This window comes from Branchiostoma belcheri, unplaced genomic scaffold, assembly GCF_001625305.1.
Source record: "Branchiostoma belcheri isolate BF01 breed outbred unplaced genomic scaffold, Haploidv18h27 scaffold107, whole genome shotgun sequence".
NCBI lineage: Eukaryota > Metazoa > Chordata > Leptocardii > Amphioxiformes > Branchiostomatidae > Branchiostoma > Branchiostoma belcheri.
The window spans coordinates 324,411-336,717 of record NW_017802458.1 but is presented as its reverse complement, the minus strand read 5'-3'; the positions used below and the strand labels follow the sequence as shown (position 1 = coordinate 336,717).

Below are 12,307 nucleotides of genomic sequence, written 5' to 3'. Positions count from 1 at the left end.
CTTTATTGAGTGTGTAAAACTAAATTTTGGTTGTCTTGATTTTTCAGAACTTCAGCCAAGAAGACAAGTTGGACAACAGTTTTGGTAAGACTCCCTTATAGAGGTTTTAGTCTAGTGAAGTCAGTTAACAATTCTTTTCGTAATAAACTTACGTTATTAGCTATACTATTATACGAAGTTATACGACAGAAGTGGTGTTTCCTCCTCCTCAGGGTTACAGTCTGTCAAACAAACAAACAAACAAACAAACACCACACCTTTCTCTCCACCTCCATGTGTAGTCGTGCGTCCCTTCTGACATACAGAAGTGGTGTTTCCTCTTCAGGGTTACAGTCTGTCAAACAAACAAACAAACAAACAACACCATACCTTTCTCTCCACCTCCATGTGTAGTCGTGCGTCCCTCCTGACATACAGAAGTGGTGTTTCCTCCTCAGGGTTACAGTCTGTCAGTTCTCCCACTATCTCAGCCCAGTCCTTCAGATGGTGCAGAGGCTTGTGCTCCGGTTTCATCTGCAGAACTAAAGGAAGGAAATAAATGTTTAGAGTTAAACTTTTTGTCCAACACAAGAAGTTCTCTCACCTAGAGCTTTCGACCAGTCACTCTGGTCTTCCTCAGTAGACTGACCCAGTGAATCTTGTCACGTGGCTTCCTTGAAGTGTGACGTCAACACTGGGTCAAAGGTATGTGGTAGACCAATGTCATGAGAGAACTTTTTGTGTTGGATCTAAAGTTTTAACTCTAAACATGTGACTACCAAGTTGAACACAGATGAACTTTCATGATAGTAATAAATGTTTACTGAAAAGATTTTTGCCTGTTCTAAAAAAAAATCACCTTCTCCGAGGCTCTGGCCTGGGTGCCATCCTCTATAGTCGATAGTAGCTGGTGGTAACTATGGAGGATGGCACCCAGGCTGCCGACGCTCCATGGAACTCAAGAACTCAGTGCAGTGCCGACTAATAAATGCCGCAAAAGGCCAGTATGTGCCGGCTTGTCGTAGAAGTTCCTATGCACTACAACAATTCACAATACCAGCTTTAATTTGTGCTTCTGTGGTTTAGCATCATTTTTTGACTGGAATTTTTTTATTCGCCCTATTCGCCAGTGCGCACTACATTGTAGTTTGGGGGTCTTCAGAGCATATGTCATCCATAAAATTAAGTCAGTGTGGCCTATCCTGGATATGCTTAAGAAAAATGACGCCTATACTTTTTGTATTTTGTATAGCGTTGTTTGAGTTTTCTTTTTTGTATGTAACTTGATATACTTCTACATACAAGTATATGAATCAGCTTGTTGTACATGTACCTCATGCTGCGAGGCTGATTTTGGTAATAAAACTGTAAACTACTTACAGAGGTTCCTGGAGGCTATCCAGATGGCAAAAAGCTGTTTACAGGAGTCAGGAAAGTTGAGCTGGTTCAACATGATCTCCACCGTGGTGTTGTTCCCACTGATCAGACTCAGCTCCTTGTGGGAACCGTCCATCAGGTGGACTCGGATCTTCTGGTACTGTTGACGGAAAACAAAAATTAAAACAACATAAAAACTAGAAAAGTAATATTTGCAAAGCAAATGAATATGGTCTGCTCTGTTACTGTAATTCTTAATGAAATATGGTCAGACAGGAGTACTGTATAAATCCCTCCTGCTATAAAATTGCAACATGATGTAACCCAACACCAGTTACCATGGTGACAGATGTCAACAAATCAGGTCATTGGCCAGGTCAGAGGTTAGTGATTGGAATGGAAGAAGAAGAAGAAGAAACAGAGCAAAAACACGATGTTTTCCTTCGGTAAACATATCAATGTAAAAACTAGAAAGGTAACCTATTGCAAAGCAAATGCATAACGTTTACCTTCGCATATGGTCTGCTCTGTTAATTCTCACTCAAACACATTCATATAAATGGTCAGACAGGAGTATAAATCCCTCCTGCTATAAAATTGCAACGTGATGTAACCCAACACTAGTTACCATGGTGACAGACGTCTGGTTCAGGTTGAAAAAGAGTAAGGGCATGCCCCGGTGTGCGATGGTCCAAATACTCATCTGATTATTTACTACAGAGCCCAGGAAGAGTAGTGTGAAATTCCCACTAATGAAGATCCTAAACAAACAAACAAACAGACAAACAAACAAACAAACAAACATACAGGTTTATTGAGAGCCTCCTTCAGTAGAGTGGCAGCGTGCTCCCATTCATTCTGTTTGTTCTGTTCACACACATCCAGGGGAGTCTGGCCGTCTTTGTTCATGGCATTCTGACAGGGAAGAAAAGCAAAGTCAATCCACACTCTTATTAAAATGCACCAAGTTCGCCGCTCTCAAAACTCTGACCACCGAATTCGGATGTTGGAATTGACACTGTTACACTTTTTGTTTAGATATGCCAAATTTTGGAACATTTCACATTGAAATGTATGTTTTCTCAGGTGGGTATGACATAAAATATAACACGGTGTATTACGCATCACCCTCGGTCCCAGCCCTCCCACGAGTCAGATCTCCTTCTGGCCTCCACCGTTGGGCGATCTGACCCGCGGTCAGGCTGGTACCTCGGGCAATGCCCGAATACCCGGTGTTGTATTCTATATGCATCTTTTAACATTGTCCCTACATTGTACAAATCTATATGCTTGTGCATAATTTGAAGATTTTCTACAAGAAGTCTTGTGCGTTTCTTATACTTAATAATATGTAAAGTCCACACAATTCAGGAGTACTATGTACCCCTGCTATGTTGACTATTCTTAATAAAAATAAAAATAAAAATAAAAAATAAAAAAAAATTCATGACCCTACTATACTAGTAACTACGAATGATTTTATGTTGTAAACAAGCATCGAAATTCAGCCTTGTACATCACGGCTGACAACCATATATGCATGCTGTTGTTGATACAAATAAACCAATAAACAACAACAACAACAACAATCTCACCCTGTCTATCTCTGGATGTCTGAGTAGCAGCTGCACCAGTGCAGGATGACCACAGCCGGCTGCTATGTGCAGAGGTGTGCTCTTGTTCCTGTTCACCAGGTTAGGGTTACATTTCCCCTGTTCTAACAGTATCATACCTGCCTCCAACTGCCCATACCTATATGGTCAACATAAAATCACATGAAACAGTTACTAAGGCCACAGCAAGTAATTTCTATGGATCACATCAGTGTGTGCATTAATTTTCACCTGATTTTGGGGGGAAAAAAACAAGAAATTTCGTTGCCTTCTGACAGTGGTCAACATGCCAAAAATGGACAAAGATGTCTGTTGCCATGCCGGAAGGTGGATGGCAGATAACTATGAAGAGAGGAGACAAGAAAAGGGTCTGATTTAATGTTTTGTTTCTTACTTTGATGCAGTGATATGTGATGCTGGGTGTGTATATGTGATGTTCCCACTGAATAAAAACCATTTGTACGATGATTGAGTCAAAATTTTAAAATGTAGGAACCTTGTTTTTTTTGGCCCGCCTTGTTTTTTTTTGGCCCACCTTGTTTTTTTTCGCCCGCCCGCTCGCATTAGACTTGGAGTCTGCAGAGGATGTCATCTATAAAATTTACTTGCTGTGGCCTTAACAGAAATGACCAATCATAACACTTTATATTTAATACCATCTATACATTGGCTCCTGCACTTTGATTCAATTAACAGAAATGACCAATCACATTCTGTTCAATACCATCTATACATTGGGTCCTGCCCTGTGACACTATCTGTTCAATACCATCTTTTCATTGGGTCCTGCCTGTGATTCAATTAACAGAAAGGACCAATCACAACACTTTCTGTTCAATAGATAAAGTCCCTACCAGCAGGCATAGTGTATGGGTGCCCAGGACTCCTTGTCCATTGATCCAGCTGTGATTCAATTAACAGAAATGACCAATCACAACACTTTCTGTTCGGTACCTACCAGCAGGCATAGTGTATGGGTGCCCAGGACTCTTTATCCAGCTCCTGTACTGGTGTGCCTTTAGCCAGAAGGTCCTTGACTTTCTCCATATCACCTACAGAGATGGCCCTGTGCAGGGGGTATTCTTCCATCCAAGCCTTTTCTCTGGAGAGGGGAAACAAACAAGAAACTAGAAAAGTTACATTTGCAAAGCAAATGCATAATGTTTACCTTCGCATATGGTCTGCTCTGTTAACTCTTACTCAAACACATTCACATACATGTACTACAGTACTAGTACAAAATGTATATGGTGACAGGAGCAGAGCAGACCATAAAATTGCAACATAATGTAACCCAACACCAGTCACCATGGTGACAGACGTCAACAAATCATGTCATTGGTCAGGTCATAGGTCACTGTTTGGAGAAGAAGAGGAAGAAACGGAGCAAAAACAATATGTTTTCCTTCGGTAAACATAACTAGAGATAGAAAGTAACATTTGCAAAGCAAATGCATAAAACCTTCGCATATGGTCTGCTCTGTTAATTCTTACTCAAACACATTCATATATATGGTGACAGGAGTCTAAATCCCTCCTACTATAAAATTGCAACATTATGCAACCCAACACCAGTTACCATGGTGACAGACGTCAACAAATCACGTCATTGGCCAGGTCAGAGGTCAATGTTTGAAGAAGAAGAAGAAACATAGCAAAAACAATATGTTTTCCTTTGGTTAACATAATAAGTACTGAATACAAAACATGTTCATTTTTTGGTTAAAATGTTCATGCTCAAAAGTTTCTTACCTTCTTGGAGGTGAGTCTGCAGTTTTGTCTGGGACTTTGAGTTTACTGTAGTCTGGAGTTCCCATGCCATAGAACTTGTTCACCACATACGCATCAACCTGAGGGTAATGTGAAGAAAGATTTTAGGTGATTAAATTTCAGAAGTATGTAGAGTCACAACTAGTGCTGTGTACCTAAACCCACATTTAGGTTCAGGTCCAGATTCAAGTCCAGAGGTTTAGGTTCAGTTCCGGACTCGTAAGTCTGGACCTAAACCCATGGCATATACAAAAAATTGCAACCTTGCAATGTTGTCTGGGCAAAACTGTGACCACATAACATGGAGGCTGATACTTGACGATGCCCGATGGCAATGTTTTCTTCGTTTTGCAGCACAGATTCTGCAATCTATCATTCTGTGGAAGGTTTTAGGTGGTCTGGGAAGAAAAAGGGTAATACATGTGACATTGTTTTTTTGGTAATAAATCCGGAATCAGTTCTTGACTTTTAGGTTTTTTTTACTTGAACCTAAACATTTTGCAAGTCCAGAACCGGTCCAACAAACCGGTACACGGCACTAGTCACAACTTTGCGTCACCTGGGTTTTTTCAATGGACCACTGAAAATACGCACACTGTCAGCTCTATACATATACTACAGTAACTAGAATATGATACACATGTACAACACAGTAACAGGTACAACATGTACTTCTTTGAATTAATTCACATTACAGAAAGGTAACAATAAAATATTTTTGGCACCACCACAGGGCTGCAAGGGGAACCTACCTGGTTTGTATACTTCAGGTCAGACCCAAATTTATTAACATTACAAAAGCGTTACAAGCAAAAGTTCCACACTAGAATATTTTTGGCATCACCACAGGGGTGGAGACATATAGTTAAGACTGCTTGGGGAACCTACCTGGTTTGTATACTTCAGGTCGGACCCAAATTTATTAACATTACAAAAGAGTTACAAGCAAAAGTTCAACACTAGAATATTTTGGCATCACCACAGGGGTGGAGACATATAGTTGAGATTTAAAGGGGAACCTACCTGGTTTGTATACCTCAGGTCAGACCCAAATTCATTATTACAAAAGAGTTACAAGCAAAATTTCAACACTAAAATATTTTTGGCATCACCACAGGGGTGGAGACATATAGTTAAGACTTAAAGGGGAGCCTATTTGGTTTGTATACTTCAGGTCAGACCCAAATTCATTAACATTACAAAAGAGTTACAAGCAAAAGTTCAACACTAGAATATTTTGGCATCACCACAGGGGTGGAGACATATAGTTGAGACTTAAGGGGAGCCTACCTGGTTTGTATACTTCAGGTCCGACCCAAACACCGGGTTGATAATAACGATATCACACTTCTCCACCTCCATCATCCGCGCCATGGCTTCCTCGGGCGTTGGCATCTTGTCTCCATGGTGATCTGAGCCGTGAGAGTACGCCGGGTTCAGCACGTTCATCTTTATTCTCTCCAGCGCCGAGGGTCGGAAGAGAGCTTCCACTGCGTGTGGGACTGAGTGTTGTTCCTTCAGCCAACTGTGCATTTGAACAGAAGATATGACCTACAGTCATCGTATGATTACAAACTGGGGGCTAGTGCTGTGTACTGGTTTGCTGGACCGGTTCTGGACTTGTAAGAATGTTTAGGTTCAAGTCCAAAAAACTAAAAGTCAAGAACCGATTCCGGATCTATTACCCAAAAAAAAAATTTCACACACCACTTTTCTTTCCAAATCACCTTAAACCTACTGTAGATTGCAAAATCTGTGCTGCAAAATGAAGAAAACATTGTTATCGGGCATTATCAAGTGTCAGCCTCCATGTTATGTGGCCAAAATTTTGTCCAAAGAAGATTGCAAGGTTGCCAACATGCAGTTTTGTATAATATGCCATGGGTTTAGGTATGGACTTACGAGTCCGGAACTGAACATAAACCTCTGGACTTGAATCCGGGCCTGTACCTAAATGTGGGTTTAGGTACACAGCACTACTGAGGACCATTCTTGGAATGTGTTTTATTATGTTTACCGAAGGAAAACAATATTATTATTTTCCCTATGTTTCCTCTTCCTCTTCTTCTTCTCCCAACCAATAAGGTCAATGACCTGAACCAGACGTCTGTCACCATGGTAACTAGTGTTGGGTTACATTATGTTGCAATTTTATAGCAGGAGGGATTTAGACTCCTGTCTGATTATGTGTATGAATGTGTTTAAGTAAGAATTAACAGACCATATGCAAAGGTAAACATTATGCATTTGCTTTGAAAATGTTACTTTTCTAGTGTTAGTGTTGACTTACTGGTCAAGTGTCCTGAGCATCCTGGACGTTAGGGTTGGAAAGTGACCATGACCTTCAGCACACACCCTCAGGATGTCCTGTAGGCAGCAGAAACTGGGCTGGGACGGGTCCGATGGCATGCTCAACTGGTCTGTAACAACAAATGATTCACACGTAAAAAATCCACACTTCTGTTACTCGCAAACAGACACGCATTAGTAGTAAGGTCTTGTGCTTTTTTTTTCTTTTTGTTTCACATAACCGGTAAACCGCTTTTTAGGCATAGCACACCAGTTTTGTACATGTAAGTACAAGCTGCATAAGACCAGACTGTAAGGTTTGAACCACTCACACCGGGAAGGTCCCCTACTCTTTTAGATAAGTGTGGTGGGTTCTTTATGTGTGTGGCGTGTGGCTCTCAAAAACACGGGACCTCCATTTAACGTCCTATCCGAGGGACGTCCCTAACCGAAGCTAGGTACTCATTTACACCTGAGTGAAGTAAGGAAAGTCATGTGAAGTGCCTTTCTCAAGGGCACAAGATCGGTGTCATCGGGTGGGATTCAAACCCGGTACCTCTTGGGTCTGAGCCAAACACTCTACCGTTACGTCACACAACTCCACGTACCAACCCTTAGATATAAAAGGTGATATCCATTCACTCATGGCATTTAGCAATGCCATACCTACTTTTCTTCTTTCTTTTATTGTTTCTTTTGTAGAATACATGGTTCTGTTTTTTCTATATCATCAAACTCATTTTGATGTAATGTAAGGTCAATGACCTGAACCAGACATCTGTCAACATGGTAACTAGTTTTGGGTTACATCATGTTGCAATTTTATAGCAGGAGGGATTTAGACTCCTGTATGACCATCTGTATGAATGAGTAAGAATTAACAGAACAGACCATATGCGAAGGTAAACATTCATGCATTTGCTTTGCAAATGTTACCATGCATACATACATGTATGTTTCTGTGTTTTCTATATCATCAAACTCATTTAGATGTAATGTACCTTTTGATGCGACTGGTACCACATATAGGAAGGCCTTCTTGTTACTCCTGATGTCTCTGCCTGCTATTTCATCCTCTGCAAACCTGGCTATCTGTACTGCTCTCTTTCCTGAAAAAAAAAAGATATATGTAAATTTAATACAGTGTTTACACACTGGCTTTGGCCTGCAATGTCATTCCAATTTTTGGAGTGTCTAGCCCAAAACATACATTTAGTATATACATTGTACATCATCATGATGAAATATCACATTTTAGATACCTAGGTAAGGCCTTGCTGATTTGATTATATGGATGACATCCTCGCGTGCATGAATTTTTAGCCGTTTCCAAAAAAAAAAGTTTTCAACCATACTGTAAATCATACAAAATGAGCAAATATGTACCGTAAGTTGCAAAAAAAATATTGGAAAACGATACCAATGTCGTGCAATGCTATAATCAAACAAAAAGGACGAAAATGTAAAGAAATGAATTTGAAGAGATTATTCGCTAAACCATATTCTGTGTCATTTGTTCAACCTTCATGACCATTGTGGATTTCATCATGAATGTAACTTTTTTATTGCTAAACTTTTTTTTTTTTATTTGCACGCTTGCATCAGTTTTGGAGTTTCCAGAGGATATCACCCATATAATCACATCAACAAAGAAGTTGATGATGAAATTATGCATCTGAGTGAGTGACTATTGCATACATGTTGCAATAACTGAAATCCTAAGCAACCAAGATAGGCTACAATTGCATTTGAAAAGAGATGACAAGGACTACCTACTGCTCACATACCTCTGAGTCCCTGCATTTTGGAAGAGGACTTCTTGGTGGCATCATAAACATACTCCAGCACTTGTCTGTTTGGGTCTTCTCCTCCTCTTATTCTCATGTGCAATAAACCTGGAATACAAGCAATTACAGTAAAATTTTATGTCATCAATACTACACAACAACTAAGAACATAATGACACATAATAACTGCTTCACATTAGCACATTTGAATCAGTATTTCATACTCTGACTCTGAGTGTAACTGTTTAAAACTGCAGAAACAAGCTTAAGCCCCAAGATGAGTCCTTTATTTTCTGGGTGGTACCCTAAAAATCAGCCCAGGACCCTTCTTGTAACCATTTTCTGTCAGAATTTGGGTATTTTTGCTCCATGAGGGTCAAGATGCATTGGGATAGTGTGGTTTCAACTTAGTATGTACATTGTAGATAACGAGAAGTGACTGGAATATTGACTTTGAAAAATCTGGTTTCCAAGCTTGAAAAACTACATTAAATGCCTTTCAAATAACGGGAACATGCACAAACATGTCAACAATTGTTCGACTTTGTAATTTGTATTGCACTGTATTTATATTGTTGTGTTTGGGAGGACAACTTGTAAAGGTGTCAATACACCTGTTTTGTCCTCCCTTCCACTTGTATGTTTGTACTTGTGGTGAATTCTAATAAACCAATAAACAAACAAATAAACAAATACTTCCATCCCTTTAAAAATCACAAGATTTCAAATTGCTAAATCATTTTCAACCTTCTTTAACCAATTACACAATAGATATTTGGTAGCCAAATGGCTACTTCAGTGTTATTTAAAAGTGTAGCTAGATTCTTTTACTAAGTAGCAGAAATTTTGTACCTTTGACTGTCCTTTGTGGATCTCCCAGCTTGTCCTCCATAAGAATGACTTCATACCACTTGGCTTTGTAGTCGGATGATGACAGGGAAGTCTTGACTTTGGGACGAACAACTGCAATGTACGCACTGACCGACATGGCTCAAGTCTAGTGTCCAACATCAAGCCACTGGACAAAAACAAATTTTTCATTTATTTATTTGCACAAATAAAAAGACAAACATTAATTAACAAATATGAAAAAAAACAGTGTGCAGGAGGAGGAAAGAAGCAAGGCTTGTACAATGTCCTCCTCGTTGAAACTTAGGAAATATTAATCATGAAACTAATATTATAAATAAACTACATAACACCTAGACATAACAGAACAAAACTGATTCAGTTCGGTGTATAAAAAATAGGCAAACGTAATGCTTATGTGACAAAAATTAAAAAAAAGACATGAAAGTAATGTATGCTAGAATTTAATACAACTGAAAATTTACACAACGGGAATGAAAAAAAAGAAGAGCAAATTATACAGATGAGTGGTTGTTGTATCAGTTCAGTTCCTGTTGTTTTTCACTTTAAAAAAATTCAAATTTAAGTTATTTAATTAAGGCCCTCAAAATACAAAATTGCATGTGGTAACAATATAGCTGGCCATTTAGAAAGAATGCTAATTATAATATTTGAAAACAAATAATTAAATGCCAGAATCAATGAAGCGAAACAATTACACAAAAATTATGTTTAAAGGACGAATATAGATGTACAAAATTATGTCATGTGTGGATTTTTTTGAGACAAAAACAACAATAGTTTTGTTGACAGGCACTTGTGCAACCGGACAGTTGGGTGAAACGTTGTCATATCAATCAAAATGACCAGCCCCTTGTGGTTTCAGTGGCCGGAGTGGTGTCTGGTCAAGCCGTCGGACAGCTGCAAACCGGCAATTATTTATTACTAGGCGTGTAACGCCCTAGGACAATTTTGCAAAGCTCGGAAAGGGACCGTTATTTTGTGCCATTTTCCGTTTAAACAAGCATTTTCAGACATAAAAACTCGAATTTATCTCAATAATAAGGTCCCTTATGTTGTAGACCATTGTAAGAGTTACAAAAAGAACCTAAACGTACCTTATTTCTGCAGAAATTCACTTTTGTTTGTGTTGACGAAAAAATTTTGGTCGCCTTGCCGCCATGTTGGACTTTCCCCTCTTTGGGATATACCATTCCGTACTAAGAACAGGGGCGACTTGCAGAAAAACATAATTAGGAACTGTAGGACTAGAAATATTTTCATCATATATGGTATGAATATTTACAGTTGAATATACTATTTAAATATTAATCTGTAAGGATTTAAGTACTGTGGTACTTTTTTGTCATTTTCTATTGTAGAAAATAAAATTACCCCCCTCTTTCATTAGGATATATGAATCGTCTATCTAAGGTTAAATGAGGTCATGTGGGAGGAATGACAACATCAGAAAAAAAAGAAAATATCAAATCGAATATAATTTCTTTAATTAGCCATTACTCAAACGCATTGAAGTAAGATAACTGACAAAATTAAAATATGGCATTTTTTTAAATGAAAAACTGTTGTGAAAAATTCTTATTTAGTCATAGAATTGACATATATTTTCTACGTTTTGCGGCGTTCAGGGATTTTTATTTGTTTACTAAAGAAAGTTTGTTTTTCCACAGTAAGGTGTGGCATGGGGCCCGCTATACCCGGCCTTAGAACTTTGACCAGATAAAAAAGCCATTTAAACCGTCATAATATGGCGATTGGACCCGGAAACTAGCAGCAGAATTGTACAAAGTAAGTCTTAACTCTTAAGGGGTATCTTTTGTTTTAAGGGTATAGGCGGGAAATTTGACAGAAAACATGGTCATATTTTCTCATAACTTTTTGTTTGTTTGAACTTAAATTTTAATGACCGTTAGTCCATGTATCAGGTGACATGTACACTGTACACTGGACTTGAAATTTATCTGAAATGGCTAACGTTGTATTATAACTTATGTTACTATGTAATAATTTTGCTTGAATATTCAAATGTTATGTTGTGTAACGTTAACATTCTAATATTTTTATAATCATACCTCTTGTTTTATTGTTGATTTATGTTTTTCTGTTAGAACAATACGAGATTTTTTAAATTTTATGTACTTCATATTCACAACAAAAACAAGGCTCATGAGAGCCACTCAAATGTTTTGAGTTACTGTTTAGACAGTGAGGACAGATGTTTGTTGGCCTTTATAGACTTGAAAAGGTTATACCCATTTGGCAAACAATATAGATAGTTATAGTTAGAGATAGAGATACTTAATTCATCAAAAATGTTCAAGTCAAGACAATGTGTTAAGGATACTTTCGAAGATTTGTACAGGAAATTCCACTTTACTTCAGTGAAGTTCAGACCTTTTTAAGCAGGAAATTCCATAAGGCTAAGATTTTAGAACAACAAGGGAGGCACCTAATACTGGGTTCTGGTTCTACAATGTTCATTTGTATCCTTTGTGGCTATATATTATAATACCTTTTTTGTACTCTCATGTTCTCTCACCACTAGAATTTCTTAAGGGTACAAAAAGCCTCAAAAACACTTGGACCTTTATACATCTGCTTGGAGATTAGTAAAGTACCATA

The 12,307-nt window shown here is 38.4% G+C and overlaps 1 protein-coding gene across 2 annotated transcripts in view; it reads right to left on the bottom strand.

The window, feature by feature from the left end:
• The window catches only part of LOC109479603 (krev interaction trapped protein 1-like), a 15,850-nt gene extending 4,981 nt beyond the window's left edge, over positions 1-10,869 (bottom strand). The window contains exons 1-13 of one of the 2 annotated variants that reach the window (XM_019781595.1): positions 10,783-10,869; positions 9,668-9,833; positions 8,816-8,923; positions 8,030-8,137; positions 7,030-7,159; positions 6,030-6,264; positions 4,722-4,819; positions 3,928-4,071; positions 2,952-3,108; positions 2,164-2,271; positions 1,360-1,516; positions 423-521; positions 258-310 (exon numbers count right to left, since the gene is read on the bottom strand). In XM_019781595.1, coding sequence (XP_019637154.1) covers positions 258-310; positions 423-521; positions 1,360-1,516; positions 2,164-2,271; positions 2,952-3,108; positions 3,928-4,071; positions 4,722-4,819; positions 6,030-6,264; positions 7,030-7,159; positions 8,030-8,137; positions 8,816-8,923; positions 9,668-9,803 — 1,533 coding nt within the window. In that variant the 5' untranslated portion in view covers positions 9,804-9,833; positions 10,783-10,869. Of the gene's footprint in view, positions 1-257; positions 318-422; positions 522-1,359; positions 1,517-2,163; positions 2,272-2,951; positions 3,109-3,927; positions 4,072-4,721; positions 4,820-6,029; positions 6,265-7,029; positions 7,160-8,029; positions 8,138-8,815; positions 8,924-9,667; positions 9,834-10,782 lie in introns of both variants that reach the window. The other variant, XM_019781600.1, reaches the window with a different exon arrangement.
• Positions 10,870-12,307: the final 1,438 nt, after the last annotated feature.